This window comes from Ictidomys tridecemlineatus, chromosome 4, assembly GCF_052094955.1.
Source record: "Ictidomys tridecemlineatus isolate mIctTri1 chromosome 4, mIctTri1.hap1, whole genome shotgun sequence".
Taxonomy (NCBI): domain Eukaryota; kingdom Metazoa; phylum Chordata; class Mammalia; order Rodentia; family Sciuridae; genus Ictidomys; species Ictidomys tridecemlineatus.
Window position 1 is genome coordinate 126,973,999 of NC_135480.1, and position 17,874 is coordinate 126,991,872.

The 17,874-nt window shown below is 35.6% G+C and overlaps 1 protein-coding gene across 5 annotated transcripts in view; it reads right to left on the reverse strand.

The window, feature by feature from the left end:
* Naa35 (N-alpha-acetyltransferase 35, NatC auxiliary subunit) overlaps window positions 1-17,553 on the reverse strand; it is a 92,146-nt gene extending 74,593 nt beyond the window's left edge. The window contains exons 1-5 of one of the 5 annotated variants that reach the window (XM_040285605.2): window positions 17,448-17,553; window positions 16,422-16,550; window positions 5,548-5,581; window positions 3,227-3,341; window positions 2,276-2,350 (exon numbers count right to left, since the gene is read on the reverse strand). In XM_040285605.2, the coding sequence (XP_040141539.1) occupies window positions 2,276-2,350; window positions 3,227-3,341; window positions 5,548-5,581; window positions 16,422-16,545 (348 nt within the window). In that variant the 5' untranslated portion in view covers window positions 16,546-16,550; window positions 17,448-17,553. The other 4 variants (XM_005337435.5, XM_005337433.4, XM_040285604.2 and 1 more) reach the window with 4 other exon arrangements.
* Between the last annotated feature and the right edge of the window lie 321 nt (window positions 17,554-17,874).

Here is a 17,874-nt window from a genome sequence, read left to right on the forward strand (position 1 = left end):
CCCCATCCCTTTTTAATAATTCATTTAGAGACAAGGTCTTGCTGAGTTGCTCAGGGCATTGCTAAGTTGCTGAGGCTGTCTTTGAACTCACAATTCACCTGCCTCAGCTTCCCAAGCCAGTAGGATAACAGGGATGTACCACTGTAACTGGCTGCAATCTGAAACTTTTGAGCATTGTGTCACTGCTCAAAATTTTTCAGATTTTGAATTTTCAGATTAGGGATAACCAGCCTGCACTACAAATGATTAGCCATCTATGAAAAGCATTTTCAGATATAATTCAGTTTATGATATACTTGGAGACTAATGAAATTAAACAGTGATTCTTTAAGTAGTATTAAAATACAATCAATTCCACAACATAGTCAATAAAAATCCATAAATTGGGGAATTCACAATTTGGAACTAATCAGATTCTTTGCCTCTCATTCAACTCTTCCTTTTTGTCCTCACCATCACTAACTCAGCCAACAGCATCATCTTACCTAAGATGACTATAAGAAACTACAATGGTTTTCATGCCTTTCATCTCCAATTTAATACCCTTAACCAGAGGGACCACTGTAGAACATAAAGATAAGCATTCAACACTATTTTACTCTATGATGGAAGCTAGGAATATCAACAATAGTCAAAACTAACTAACTATTTATGTACCAAGAATTTATGCTAGGTATTTTCATATAACTTTATCTCATTTTTCTATAACACCCAGAGAAATATGGTATTTTTCTCCTTTCACATGTAAGGAAACAGAGTTAAAGAGTTTATGTAATTTGTCCAAGTTACTCAGTGCAAGGGAACAAGACAAATGCTACTCCATTACAAAATGAAACTGGTTGTGTAAAATATTATAATTAAGGTGTATATCTGGAATGACTATTGTGCAGAAGAGAGACTTTTCAGATTAAAAACCATCTGACAATTAAAACCCAAACTCTCGGGGCCAGGGTTGTGGCTTAGTGGTAGAGAGATTGCCTAACATGCATGAGGCACTGGGTTTAATCCTCAGCACCGCATAAAAATAAATAAATAAATATTATGTTCATCTACAACTAAAAAAAAATTAAAAAACAAAACAAAACTCTTAAATATAGTTCCAAAAGACTCACAAAATAGATCCTCAACTTTGGCAAAACTCCTCCTTCTGTTTACCTTTTCTACCTCCTCTAGTCTCACGCACCTCCCACTTGGATCCATGCCAGACTTCATCCACAAATAGCTTTGTTCAGGAGTCCCCAAAATAAGACATTTTTACTCTGCCATAACTATGCTGTGTGTGTGTGTGTGTGATACTGTTTTGCCTACAATTCCATAATCCCATTATCTTGTCATTCCTACCATTCTTCATACATAATTATCTCCTCCTCTCTGCCCCCACAGCACAATTATGAAAACATTTACTTGTAAGAATATTTTCTTTGTGTGTCTGTCTGGACCAATCCTCTGTCTCCCTCTCCTACCCTACTAGAACTGTAAAATGCTAAAAGATAATGAAAATATCTTTGAGGGAAAGAGACAGCTTTGGAAGACAAAGGATCTGGATTAGGAGTGGGGCCATGATCCATGTTAGCACTGTAACCCTAAATGATACAAGAAAACACAGGTAACTAACAGATATAAGACCTAAAAGAAAATTATATTGTGTGTGCGCTTCTCTCACACTTGGCAATCTATTTGTTAAACGAACAAATTAATAATTATTACATGTTCCTAAGAACAATCTTTTTAAATAGCAATTAAAAGGAAAAAAAAACGGATGGTCAGAAGAGGGGTAGGGAGCAGTACAAATGAGAATTTTTCCACAACTAAACAATACTATCAGGGAGACATATATCCAGTAGACAAACATTAAAAAATATTCCTTCAGAAAAGACTGCAGAACTTATCCTAGATTGGACAAAAATCTCTCCAAAGCCAATTCAAACCACCCTTTGTTTCAATTATGTTTACCTTATTGAAACTTCTAATTACAGATTTATTTCTCTGGGTAATTTGAGAACAAAAAGGGTACTCAAAATAATAGCTATAATATCTTAATTGTAAAGAAATTATCCCTTTACGAAGAAAATGGGAGCCTAAAAGCACCCAGATGGAAATTAAAATGCTATTTCCTATGGCATTATTTAGCTCGATAATCTTATGTAAGTCTTAGAAAACCTGGCATTGCATATACTTCATAATCAACATTGGGTATATATTTTAAAATTCAAAGATTTAGGTAGATCAAAGTTTTGTTTGTTTAATTAACCAGCAGTCTTATTTTAATTCTTACCAAACAGCAAAAACATGTATCCATTATCCCTATCAACTCAGGCAAGGTAAGGTCTTTAATTTTAATGGTGCCATCCTAAAAAAAGGAAAAAATATCACACGTAAGCAGAAATTTTTAATATTTATGGTTACTATAAGCAGCAGCATTTTGGATTTCAAAAATTTGATATTTAAAAACAGCAATTCTAAGAAAATGATAGCTCATCATTTGACATAGCTAAGACACCAAATTAACTTTGTATTCTTAAAATAATACTTTGTAAATTTTATTTTTAATTTTCAAATAATAATTACAGAAAGTATATATTCTAAATAGATCATCAAATACTTTAATGTGAAACAATAAAGACCTTTATAATAAAAAGTAAAATCACAAGTACTTTAAAGCACAGTTCAAATTAGTTTTAAGCATTCATAAATGTGATTCATTCTAATAATCAAAACTACTTATTAAAAAAAGTTTCAATTTAAAACTATTTTCCTCAAGTTTTTTAACTACTTATAAATTTTGTTAATAATGTTCACTTTGCTTAGCTAGTCTTTCTTCATAAAGTATGCAATTTCTGGCAACTACAAATGAATTTCTAATTCAACTGGCATTGAGTAAATTTTAAATTCATACCATTATTATTTGCTTAATATATTATTACATAAAACGTAATCTTCCAAGCCAATTATCCTGGTATTCGAATATATACTAAAATGCTTTCAAAAATTAAGTTAAAAGTATACAAATGCACAAATTTAGAGCAAGTTTATAAGAAGACCTCAAATAATTAATTTCTAGAGTTCAAAAGGTAGATTGGTAAATGTTAGAACTAATTCTTGTTTATCATACTTGAGTTGCTTTCAAAAAAAATCCGCTTTAACATAGTATGTTTGATTTCATTATTAAGCACAGGTTTTAACATATGAAGTAACAAAAGGTAAAAGAAAACATAAAAAATACAACCTTGATAGCTTGTTCAAAATTAAGAACTTTTCGATTAACTTGATTGCCAATCATGCCAGCATCCATCTTGGGATCCATCATTTCAATAGCAGACATGGCTTCAAAAAGACCAAATCTGCAAATAAATCAGTTCCACAAATTGTTTTTGAACCCAAACCCAAATTCTTACATTAAATTTTATTAAGATACTTTTAGCAACTATGGTATTCTATGTAATTAAAGTCTTTCTAATTTGCTAATACTTCTACTTCAATTAATCATCCCTTAACAAAAATGCTTTCATTTACTTGCCATTCAAATTATTTTACAAGTACTGTGAGAAATTAAAAAAAAAATTTTTTATTCTTCATTGGAAAAGGCTATGCATTAGAAATTTTTGGAATAAAACAGATCAACTGATCTACAATGGATTGCTCTTTGCCTTCTTTAAATAACTTCCTCTAGCATTCAGAAAGTCATATTTCGAATAATCATTATCACTTTCACTTTTTCTTCGTTTTCTTCATGTCTTAAAAGTACAATAATCTGGCACACTGAGGTCTACAATGCCCAAAGTTTTGGCAACTTGTAATAATAAACACTCTAGAAATCCTAACAGTCTGATATTTGTTACTAATTTGCCATAAAGCCAAATAATTGTGACAGTCTGTTAACTGATTAATAAGAATATCCTTGAGATACATATACCTCAAGAAATGGAAGAGGAAAACAAAAAAGCCTAAAAGAAAGCTTGACTAGTCATCAAGCTAATGACTTACTTTCTTAAGTCATTAGACAACCAGAAAATAAAGACAACTACACTATCACATATCCAATCCTATCATTTCTCAGATAAAAAGTAGTTAAAATATCAAAAAAAAGGAGACAGTATGAATATATAACAATGAATCCCATCTGTACATACAAACATAGTGCACCAATAAAAAAAGTGGGAAAGCAAAAAAAAAAGGAAGAGATTTTCTTCCAACCACTCTCATCTAATGCTTCAATTTACTGACAATAAGATTATATGATCATATTATTAAAGACAACTGGCATCTACAAATCTGATGACTAGTAACCAAATCCCAAATAATATTTTTCAAAGAGCTTCTCAAGCTAGAAGAGAAAATATGTAAAAATGAAAGAAATTTTGTCAATAAAAAAAATACAGATTAACCAAATATCAAACAAACTATAAAACTACAACAGTTGGGGCTGGGGATATAGCTCATTGGTAGAGAACCTGTCTAGCATTGATTAGGCTGTGGGTTTAATTCTCTAAACGACAAAAAATAAAAGTATAAAACAAAGCTATAATAATTAAAAACTTTCTAGAATACATAGAAAAATAGAAAAGAATATAAAGAATCCACACCTAAATTTCTGTGAAAACTATGTATAATAAAGGTGAAATTACAAATCACTGGAGAAAAACGATCACTCAATAAATACTGTCAGAAAAATGGCTATCCTCATGGAAAAAGTTAAATTTCTTATTCACACAATTTGAAAAAATAAGCCTGAGGCAGGTATAAGTTCTAAACCTAAAACAAGCCAACAAACAAAAAGCTTTCCTTCAACAATTCACAAAGCAATATAGGAAAAAGTTGGTAATTGCAACTGAGGAAATATTTTGAATTCTCAAAGTGGAACATCAACATCAACCTTATCTGGAAATATGTGAGAAATTCAAAATCTGTGGCTCCATACCAGACCTATTAAATACACAACATTGGGGATAGGAGCCAGCAATATGTGCTTTTAAAAGCCCTCCAGATAAGCCTGATGCACACGAAAGTTTGAGAAGGACTTTTTGTTTGTGAGTGTCTCCTCTTACTAAAAAAGACATGTCCAATCCTGTCCACTTACTATTTCAAAATTCTGTATTTCGAAACTTGAAACTAAGCCTGGCCATAGTAATATGGAAACAGAGGCTACCTATGGAAGTATAAATATAATTAAGTATTTCCTTTTATTTTTTCCAGGGATTCTCAATTTACTTCTATACAGGCATTTAGTCACTTGAGATTGGTCATCAACCAGCCAATCATACGTGACATACAAATGATATCTTTTCAAGAAATTCCACATTCAGTACATCCACCCTCAAGAAAAGAATCATGTAAGTCATAATTTCACTAGGTAACAGCCATTTCACATCCCAATGGGGGTCAGCTGCCCCAGAACAGCTCACCAAAGTTAAACGTGTATGTGTGTGCATATACATATATATAATTCATTTTTACAATCTTTGAAAGTAAACTTACCCAACACTACTATATTTAAGAAAAAACTAGATCAAAATATGACACAAGAGTATTCACAGGACACATACTTACAGTTTATCATGAAGCAGTTCTCCCAACTTTAATTCTAAAATAAACAAGAGAAAAAATGCTTTTAATATATTTAACTTTCAATTCTAACAAAAAAACTTTAAAAACGTAATCACCTAAAGAGATGTAAAGAAGCAATATCCAGAACTTTACCCAATCCTCCTAGCTAATCATATGTTAAAAAACTTTTAACAGTTCCAGGTACCAAAATGGATAAATGACATTAAAGCATAACAGAAAATATTAAGCTAGAGATTCTCAAGAGTGATCTGGGAACCCAGGAGTTGGTGATATTAAAATAACTTCTGTTGTATTTTGCACTGTGTTGACATTTGCACTGGTGATGCAAAAGCAATGGTGGGAAGGGGTAAAAAAAAAACAGCAATAATATATAAAACTCTTGTAGCTTCAGCACAAACTAAACTATTATTGTTCACTTTTAGTTAAAAAGAACCCTCCTCCATAATTCAATTTCACTTAAGAATGTCTTTGATGACTACTATTCACTAAGGAAACACAATCAAAAACTATAATGACACCACCTTACACCTATTAGGATTGCCAATGATTAAAGAATAAAAAATATACTGGGGACGTAGCTCAATGGTAAAACAGCTGCTTGCATGTGTGAGGCCCTGGGTTCAATTTCCAGCATATAAATTTTGGTTCATTATTTTAAAAAAAGGCTGGGATGTAGCTCAGTGGTTAAATGCCCTTGGGTTCAATCCCCAACATTATCAAAAAAGAAAGATTTACATTAAACAGGGATGAGAGGTGGGAGGGAAAGGGAGTGAGAAGGGAAATCGCATGGAAATGGAAGGCGATCCTCAGGGTTATACAAAATGATATATAAGAGGAAAGGAGGGGTAAGACAAGATAATACAAATGGAAGAAATGATTTACAGTAGAAGAGGTAGAGATAGAATAGGGGAGGGGAGGGGAGGGGGGGGAGGGAGGATAGTAGAGAATAGGACTGACAGCAGAATACATCAGACACTAGAAAGGCAATATGTCAATCAATGGAAAGGTAACTGATGTGATACAGCAATCTGTATACGGGGTAAAGTTGGGAGTTCATAACCCGCTTGAATCAAACTGTGAAATATGATGTATTAAGAACTATGTAATGTTTTGAACGACCAACAATAAAAAAAAAAAAAAAAAGAAAGAGGAGCTGGGGATTGCAGATCAGTGGTAGAGTGCTTGCCTCGCATGCGAGAGGCACTGGGTTTGATCCTCGGCATCACATAAAGATACTGTGTATATCTACAATTAAAAATATATTAAAAGAAAAAAAAGAATACAGGTATTATAAGGATGTGAAGACATTGTTGGTGGGATTCTTAGATAGTACAGCTATTGTGGAAAACAATATCAACAACGTGGCTGTTCCTCAAAATATTAAAAAGAGTATTACCACAGAATCCAATAATTACACTTCTGAGCACATACCCAGAACTGAAAAAGGATCCTGAAGGAATTTCTGCACTCCCATGTCCATAGCAGTATTATTCACAACAGCTAAAAGATGGAAGCAACCTAAGTGCCCATCAATGAATAAACAGATAATCAAAATGTCCCATATGTATACAATGGAATACTGTTCAACCTTATAAAGGAAAAAGATTCTGACATATGCTGAAATATGGATGACCCTTAAGGACATTACACTAATTGGGAAAAACAATCAGAGAAAAACAAATACTGTGAGATTCTACCTGTATGAAGATTTAGTTAAAAATCACTGACACAGACTATAAACTGGTAATTGCCAGGGGATGAGGAGGAGGGGGAGAAACAGGGAGATAACTGTTTAACAGATACAAAGTGTCAGTTTGCAAGATAAAAAAATTTACAGAGATAAATGGTAGTGATTGTAGCACAACATTATCAAAGTATAAAATACCACTGAAGGCTGGCATAGTGGAGCACACCTGTAATTCCAGCAGCTGAGGAGGCTGAAGTAGGAGAATCATGAGTTTAAAGCCAGCCTCAGCAAAAGCAAGGCGCTAAGCAACTCAGTGAGAACCTGTCTTGAAATAAAATACAAAATAGGGCTTAAGTGCCCCTGAATTCAATCCTTAGCACCAAAACAACAACAACAACAAAAAAAAAAAAAACGCCACTGAACTGAATGATTAAAAATAAGATGGAATTTTTTTATGTTAGGTTTATCTTAACACAACAAAAAAATTAAGAAAACAAAAAACAAAAAAAATCCTTGATAAAGCTATAAAAATTATTAATCTCAGGGCCAGGGCCAGGACCAGGGTATGGCTAGGAAGGTATCTACAGTGTAAAATGTGAGGAGACATTTTCAATTCCTGCCTTCTTAAATTTTGTAGGTTCCTAATACATTGCCCCTAATTAATCTTTCAAATCTCAACCTCTGAGTAATGCCCATTAAATACTGTACTCAGCAAAAGAGGAAGGCATTAATACTTCTGCTGCATACCAAAATAAGATAACTGCCTCAAGGTTATTCAGACTTGAGAATATGGCATTTTAAAAAAAGTGACTTAACTGATTCAAGAAAAAAAGTTACAATGTTTGTTGTCAATGATAAAATTTGAGCTTTCAAGCAAAATTTATATTTTGGAAAACATGTGCCACTCTGACAGTTTCCCAACACTCAGAAGATCTTTCTATATCAGTGATATTAACAAAACTTGAAGCAATGTGTTAATGTGGAAAATCTGCATAACTCACTGAACCAATATTTTCCAATGGTAGTACATGCTACAGAATCAAGCATGGATTGAGGATCCATTCAAAATCTAAAAGAAACCAATAGATTTTTAATAGAATAAAAAGCCCACTGATAGGGTTTCACATTCCACACTGCAACTAATCTTTAATCTTGAAACTACAACCTGTCAAGTTTTGGGTATAGTATCAAAGAACAACCACAATCATCTGAAAAGACTCTTCTATTTTTCAACTACATATTTGGTGAGGCCAGATTTATTTCATATGCTTCAAGCAATTACAGAAGCAAATATGAAAATTCAGTGGCCCTTTATTATGGCAGACATTAAGTATATTTGCAAAACTAGAAATGACTCCACTTTTCTAAATTATTTTTTTGTTTTGGAACACACATATTTTTCATTAAAAAATACATAGTTGTTAACATTCAATGGGTTTATTATGATTGCTTTTAAATGAATTAATAAAGTTTTAAAATTTCTCAGTTTAAATTCTAGTAAGTACACATGGACAATAATTTTAAGGTATATAATAGAATCCTGATCCAAAAAGTTTAAGAACTGCTGTAATAATCTATCATACACTAAGGATAAATAAGAACCAAATCGCTTCACCAAACTTAAAAATACCCCACAAGCTATTAGCAAATCCATCACTCTGGAACTTGGTTTTCTTAACTATAAAATGAAAGGTTAAACTGTATGATTTATAAGATCCCTTAAACACCCTGGGTATTCCTGAACACTTCAGAGAGAGTCTCAAGGAACAACAAATAAAACTGAAGGCCAGGGTACAATACTAGAAAGAGAAGTACTAAGTGAACATGTGAATACTTCAGACCACTCCCGTCACTTAACTGTTAAGTCATGGGCAGTCATGTCAGATCTTCAACCTCAAGGCAGATTAGTTAAGTTTTCTCTAGAGAATATAGTTTTCCAAGAAGAAAGAGCTACAAAATTGATATCCAAGGTTCTCCAAAATGAAAGCCCAGTCAAATCACTCCATATTGGTATTCACAATAAAGGGTTCCACTCAGAAATTCAGAGCTTCCAACAGGCTTTTTAATACTCCATCTGAAGTGGAGTAAACATATATGGGTAAACAAAAATTCAAAAGAACTATTATTACCCTTAAAGAGATAAAATAGTATAACACTGAAACAAAAATAGGATATGTTTAAAAAAGAAGAAGAAGAAGAAGAAGGAGAAGGAGAAGGAGAAGGAGAAGGAGAAGGAGAAGGAGAAGGAGGAGAAGGAGAAGGAGAAGGAGGAGAAGAAAGAAACATCCAGAGACAAACATGTAAAATTAAAAACATCATCATAGCAGGGCATACCAAGTGCTTAGCATGAACAAGCTTCCTGAGTTCAATCTCCAGCACCAAAATAAGAAAAGAGGAAAACAAAACAAAACAAAACAAAAAACCCATATCAGAAAATAAATTTTCAAGAGAAGACTGGAAGATAAAGTTGAGGGAAAAGACAAAGTAAGGACAGTGTAGAAAAAGTAGAATAATTCAAGGACACTTACTAGAACTGAAGTATCAAAATGAAAGGGCCTTAGAGTCAACAAGGCAACTGCTATGTAAGTTCTGGACCCGGTGGATAAACAAGAGCCTGAAAGACTACATAGGAAAGCTCAAGAACCAAACTTCTTAATAGCAACATTGAAACAACAATCAACATACAATGCCCTCAAATTCTCCAAGGTACTCAAATGGTACCATCCATTAAGTTGGAGAACAGAAATAAAGACATTTTCAGACATTCAGAGCATACCCCAAAATTGTACATCACATACATTTTATCAGGAAGACTATAATAACATCTCACAAGGAGAAAAGACACTCTAGGCTAATGATGAGCACAAGCTCAGAATGAAGTTGCATACAGATCCAAAAGGTAAGAAGCCCAATAGCAATCAAGATAGTCAAAAAATTTCTTAACAGAGACAAACCAATAGGATAAATATCTAAAGAAAACAGAGGACTGGTAAGAGTCTGAAGTATAATTAATGTGTGATTTTCTGTGAAATTTTTGTGAAAAAAATAGTTATACACAAAGGGTAAAGTAGAACAGTTTTAACTCTAAGTTCAGCTAATAGTTCTGCATAACATAACATATCGTAGCTATCTATAAGAGAAAAATTCATAGATAATGACTAAATAGAGGATAAGAATCAAGAACTAGTAATAAAAACATGCTATCTAGAATCATAAATACCAAAATAATCAGTTAAAAAGAGGAAAATTATGTCTTTCAGGTACTCATTTTCTACTGACCAAAAGCTTCTAAAATAATGTAAGATACATGATTAAAGGGAAAATCTCTCTTTCTCTCTCTCTTTTTTTTTTTTTTTTTTTCATTTTTACAGTACTGAGGATTGAACCAAGGGATGTTCTACCAATGAGCCTAGTCCTTTAAACTTCTAAGACAAGACCTTGTTAAATTGCCCTGGCTGTCCTCAAACTTGCAATCCTCCCGTTTCAACTTCCCAGAGTTGCTGGGAAGGTAGCACTTTCCTGGAGTGAAGGTAGCACTTTCCTGGCACTGGATTATAGGTGTGTGCCACCACTCCCATCTTTAAGGGGAAAATCTGATAAGATGGAAAAGAGACTTCAAAGTGCATCAAAGGTCCCATTCCTCTGTTCCCTCTATATTAATTCTAATGGTTAGAGATGTTAAATTATCCAATATCCATGTTACTTTCCTGAAGAATCCAGGGTTAAAGAAGTTGAATGATAGCTGAACATTCTTGAAAGTAGTCTAAATGGAGTGGGGTGAAAAATATCAGCATTACTGATATTTTGCAGTAAGAAAAAAAATTGGGTGGGGCTGCGGCTGTTGGCCCAGAGGTAGCACTTGCCTGGAGTGAATGAGGTACTTGTTTCGATTCTCAGCACCTCATGTAAACAAATAAAATAAAGGTCTATCAACAACTAAAAAATATACTTTCTAAAAAAATTGGAGGAAGAGGGACAGAGGCTGTCCTATATGCTGGACAGTTAGCAGCATCCCTGGCATATACCCAGTAGATACCAGTAGCATATACACCCCCCCCACACACACTGGGATAATCAAAAATGTCAAGACACTGGCAAATGTCCCTTGAAGTACAAAATCATCCCCAGTTGAGAGCCCCAATCTAAAGTGATTAACAAATACCAGTGCTGCCCAGCCCACTCATGTTCCACTTCTGAAAACATTTTCCAAGTCAGGACACAAAGAAAACATAATTTCCATTTTCAAAAATAAAATCTTTAAAAAATTTAATTTATAGGTTGACCAGATCTTTTTACTAGGACAATTTCTGTTGATCCTTTCCCTCTTAGATAAAGTGCTAACAAATAGCAAATTCCCATAACAATTATCATTCATTAAACTGGATTCATGGATTGGGAAGGGAAAAGGGGAAACTGTCTACAAGTCTTATCAAGGGCTAGTTAGTTTAAGTGCTATGCTTTCAGGTGTAGTTCAGTGGGAAAACACTTGCCTAGCATGTGCAAGGCCCTTGATTTGACCCCAAGCACCACCACCTGCCCCCACCAAAATCTACATTTTTGTTATGCACATTTTTAAATGCTATGTAATCACTTTATAATGATAATATTTTTTAAAAGATTACAGAAACATATTCCAGACCACCTGAATGATAATATTATAATCAAGTTATTGCCACAATTTCAGAGCCCACGCTTGTGTTTATAATTATGCTGGTTCTAGGCAATCACCCAAAATGACAGCTTTTAATATAATAGTGATTCTCAAACTTTTTTAGACTCAGATCCAAATATTCTTTGGCTTGAAGCAATATAACCTGAGAATATTCATTCTTAAATACATTCTGAGTACCTACAAACATCCTGGGTGAAAGTAGGAAACAAGAAGCTTAAGCATCCCACACTTTAGAAGAAAAAAGAGTATCAGGCAATGGCTGAAGAAACTGGATGGATAACAGGGGCTTTCAACAATGGTACCTTCATTAAAAACCGGAAAGATGAACTAAGGCATCAAAAAGAGAAGAAGATGGGATATGTGCTCCGTATCCTCCCACACTAGAGTATAAAGAGAATGGATGTGAAAAAGCAGACTTTGGGTTACTTATATGCCCTAGGTACGTGATGATATCAAAATTCTAAGAGAAGGTGTTGACCATCTATCTATAGTATGAAAGTAATGCAGTAGGCAGAAGAAGTGGGGTATGTTATATGATCATTTATGTTTATCTGATCATCTATGTTTAAGTGCAGTGTCTAACTTGTGGATTTGTAATTTGGAAAGCACCTAAGTATAGAAAACTGAATGGAATATAAAAATCAAAGACACAGGTAGCAAAATGGGATGACATTAAATTATATGACATTTCCTAAAGGACATCTCATATGATCTATCAGGTTAAAAAAAAAAAGTGATGGTACCACAGCTCAAATAATTTAGAAAAATATTATGAGCCTCAAGATCAGTTATAGGGAAGATGGAAGGAATGTGTACCACCCTGCCTAACAACAAATAAAAGAAATAAAGTTTGTGTTTAATCCAAAGGAATTTCAAGAGCCAATAAAAGAATGAGTAAACATGTGCATAAAAAACAACTTGGTCATCACAAAAGATTAATTTTTTAAAATTTTTTTTAGCTGTTGATGGACCTTTATTTTATTCATTTATTTATATATGATGCTGAGAATCAAACCCAGTGCCTCACACATGTAAGGCAAACACTCTACCACTGAGCCATGATCCCAGGTCCACTAAAGATTATTTTATAGCATTAAGAACAAACAAAATCGCCAGAGTATAGCCAAGGCCATCACAAGAGAGACCACTATGTCAGTTAAAGGAAAGGATGTAACCATACTGTTTTGAATGTAGTTTTTAGAAAGTCACTAGAATACAAGCATAATAAATAATTAATAAATCTGATTATTTCAACAATAAAAAACGAGTTATTAATGTCACAGGTTCAAGAACTATCAAGAGCCTGAATGTCCCAAATCTGTATGTAAAAGAAGCTAAATTCTGTATTGATTTTTTAGTTCCAAGATAAAGTGCTAATAAATAGCAAATTGCTATAACAATTATCATTAGATAATAAATCACTTTACATCTGTACCACTTGAGAAAGTACAAAAGCTAATATAGTTAGAGTTAATAGGATGGTATGATGTGACAACGAAATAATGTGCCACCCCATTTCAATCCACACTGAAGTAGAACTTAAACCTATCTCCTACACATGGTTCCTTATACAAAGAAACAGTGCTAATCTATGATGTTACAGAAAGCCACAGCAAAGAATCTCCCCACCAATATTCTAAACTGCTTTCTTAGGGTCAATTCTCCTTAAAACTCCCCAAAAGTAGAGGATAGATATATATGTAAACACACACACGTATGTTTACACCCAAAAACACATACATACACATGTGTATAAACACAGACACACACACTCACACACATCATAAGACTAAAATTACATTTAGATGGAACCAAATGCTGCTGACTGCACTGCAGTCTTCAAACTGTCATACCAAACTGGGTAAACATCATATCCTAGAGTATTCAAATAAGGATAACAAGGTATAGAACTGCCTACTGTCAAATTTACGTGACAATCTGGGAGGGAAAGACTTCTAACATACAGGGCAATACAGTGCAAAATGCAAGTTTTTCCATGAATTTCTAAAATAAAACAAAAAATGATAAAGATATCTCTTACTTATGAATGAACTACTTTTAACACCACCCATAAGATTTGGGAAAGGAAGGTTCAGAAGTATTTGTGCTCATTCTCTGCTGTGTTTTTTGTGGGAAATTTAAGAAACATCTCTCATATTCCTTTTGTCACTGCAAAATTTACCAATCAAATCACATGAATTTTCTTTGTTCTCTCATGTAATCTTTCTAATTCTACCACTATCCTAGTGCAAGAATTTAATACCTCAACCTAGGCTAAGTGCAAAAGTTTGTCTAATATTATAGGCTCTCTCCATTCCAATACATCATAAAATATGCTGCTTCCATACACTTTCAACACTAAACAAATATCCATTTCTGAATGGATCAAGTACTTTACATCCACTATCTCATTTAATCTCAAACTCTACAAATACAGAGGAGAAAATTAAGACTCAGATTAAAACCATCCACGGTAACTGAGCTAATAAGTGGCAGACCTGGGACTTTTGCCTACATTTGTCTCAAAAGCTTACTATGTTATTTAATGAGAAGCTACTCTGTCCAAGTCACTATACTAAACACTATGCAACTTTATGCTCAAAACCCTTAAAAAATCTACACTGCTCATAAAACAAGCTCAAACTAAGAAAACAAAACAGAAACACTGAAGACCCTCCATTGAAAACTGTTTTGTAGTCAAGATTATTCACTTTCCCAAACATAAAAATCTCACTGAACTCTAGTTCATGTGGTTTCATTTCAATACAGAATAATTCCCTCACTTTCACTTACAGAAATTCGATCATTCCTATAAGGCCCAACTCAACCATATATCCTTACCCATTTAAGTTCAGAACTGATAGCCCCTAACATAAAGCACTTAAATTTAGTACAAGATAGGTAACATGCACTTAGTCATCTAAGACTTCTGAGCAAAAAAAAAATCTACACTGTAATTTATATTTCTCTCTGAGACAGATATTTAATATGGGCAACTCTCAGTTAATGTTCTTTCCACTACCTCACTGAAGGCATACTTTAACTAGACACGATTTCAAACAGTAAAAGGATAGGCACATGATTTATCATTCAGCTTATACTCAGCTAGCTCCCTTCCACCTACAGCTGCTCAAGTCTTTACTCCACTCCTTCAAAGTACTCTTCAAACACACCCCACCTCATTATCATCAATACTTAAGTTTCTTGGACAAAGAAAAGCCATCCAGTATGAATTACACTATTATTTCTCCCTAGCTACATAAACTTATACCTGTACATTCACCATGCTAACCTCAGTTATTGTGTCCCTATGCTTTTTCCAAGTTCTCTACCACATTCTTGATCCCACCCTCTCTTTAAAGTTTGAGTTCTCACTCTTATCTGATCCTTTCTCTTTCATATCTCCCTAATGCCCTTTCCCCTCAAAAAACAAACTTGTTCATCTCTCCAATCATTCCCAAATATTGAACTTACTATATGCCAGACACTGTTTTGTGTGCCAGGGTAACAAATATGATCTCTGCCATTACAGAAGTTATAATCTAGTGAGTGAGGCTGACATTGAATGAAAAATAATAGAAAATGAAGACTTCTGACAAAGACAAGCACTCTGAAGAATATAGAACAGGGTCATTCACTGGGTATGGTGGCACATGCTTGTAATCCCAGCAACCTCCAAGACTAAGGCAGAAGGATCCCAAGTTTGAGGCCAACTTCAGCAACTCAGCAAGACCCTAAGCAACTTAGCAAGAACCTATCTCAAGATAAAAAATTAGAAAAGGGCTGCAGATGTGGCTCAGTGGTTAAGCACCCCTGGGTTCAATTCCCTGTACCTAAACAAAACAGGGTGATCAGATTCAGGTCAAACAGAAGAAAAGACAATGAGGGGGTAAATTTGCTAGAATGGTTGTTTTGAAGTGCTCCTGGGGAAATAACTTTTAAGGCTGAAGACTAAGCTAGTCTGTGAAGACCTGGCATGAAGCAATCTAAGATTTAAAAAAAAAAAAAAAAACAGTGTTCAAAGGCTCTGGGAAATCACTTTGATATGATTAATAAGGAACTTATGACTGAAACTGGTCTGGCAATGGTACAAAAATAAAGCTGTGGAAAAAAGAGTCTGAATTTTATTCTACCTGCAACAGGAAGCCATTAGAGGATCTTAAACAGGAAATAATGGGATTTGACCATTTTTATTCTTCAAATATACAAAAATACATTTGGCCAACATAATTAATGTTTTCACAGATAAAAAATTATTGCTGTGTACTCTAATCTGTTACTTCAAGTTAGAGGAATTTAATAGAAAAAAATTATCTCAACTTCTCTTATTCAATGCTACATCTAATGCATATTGCCTTTAATAAGTGTGATTAGCAAACCATAAACCAGAATTACCTGTTGATTTTTTTTTTTCATTTATCAAGGTAAGTCTAAAAAGCAATCATGATTTTACCCTTTCACAGCTTCTGAACTTCTAATCTGAAAATTCAAACTCACCTCGACAAGCTTCTTCAAAATCTTGGGTTATGTCCACCCAGCTTGTATTGCTTTTTTCCATTTTTTCAGGGATAGTGAGCTCCCATCCTGAATCATCATCATCTACAGAAGCTTTCATAACCATTATGCCTGTAAAATTAACACTGGTATAAGAGAAGATGTAGCTTTCAGGGGAAGAGTATGTACAAAACTGTGTTTAAGTACTGGATGAAAGACTTACTAAACTCTAAAAGCAGAATTCTTCTGAGGATGGTACTGTTTAAAAAAAAAAAAAAACACTACCTAATGCAATGAAATTCCACGTTTATCATCACTGCTGCTCCTCATTTACTAATAGTGCACCACATGCCAGGGCTCATAGATTGTCTTGCCACTACTTAAGAAGAAAAATCACAAACCATCCCACCACCGGTCCAAAAAGAATCAACTCCAGAGATTTAAACTTTCAATACTGGCCACAAATAGCCAAAGAACAATTCAAAGTACCCTTTCGCAGGTCAGGACTTCAAACTACAACTACTCTCGTCAAGGTAGACTTCACCTGGGCAGAACTCACTGGGCCAACCTCTCCAAGGCCCAGGGGTAGGGTACAGCCTGACCGGGGGACAAAGCCTGCGGGCACGCAATGCAGAGTCCCACCAGCCACACTCACCGCGGGGGCGCACCTGAGGCGGGGACCCTCACCACGTCCGCCACACCCGGGTCGGCCCAGCCCCGGCCCCACAGCGCGCGGAAGCAAGGACAGGGTTGTCGCCGCGCAGGAGGGCGGGCACACCAGGCGCCGGGTCGTCACCAAGTAATACCAGGCAAGACCGGGGCCTCGACGGACTCAGGCACCGGGGAGCCCTAAGCTCCTACCTGGAGCGCAAAGGGAGGGCCGGGGCCGCAGGGTGACCTGGCGTCCCCAGGGTCTGCCACTCGGGCAGGGGGCTGCGGCTCTCGGACACGCAAGCGATTGGGGTCTCAGTGGCTCCGCAAGGGCGGTCCCTACCTACTTCTCCCGTGGCCACCCGCGCCGCCACGCACCGTCCGGACCGCGGAAATAACGACGCCGCCGTCGCCGCCGCCGCCCCCTCCCCTCTCAGCCCAGCCCGACTGGCCGCGTGCGCGCATGCGTACGCCTGGTGCGCGCGACCCCGCCCCCTCTCCCCTACTCCCGGGGACTTGGCGCTCCCCGGCCACACCCCCCCCTCGCCACCGCCACCGTTCGGTCGATGGCGGAAGTCTTCTCTTCTCGCGGAATTAGAGCTAATCGCGAGAACGGAAGTCACATTCCTTTCCCACCTTGTCCCGAGTAGTGGGCGTGTTTCTGGAAGGGGCGGAGCCTGGGACCTCAGCGCCCGCCCTGTGTGGCGCTGAAAAGTGACGGAAGGAAGCTAAGGAAGTTCCCAAAGATCTGGGAGGTGAGGAACCTGAATGAATATCTCGGCTCCAACAGCTCCATGATACTGGT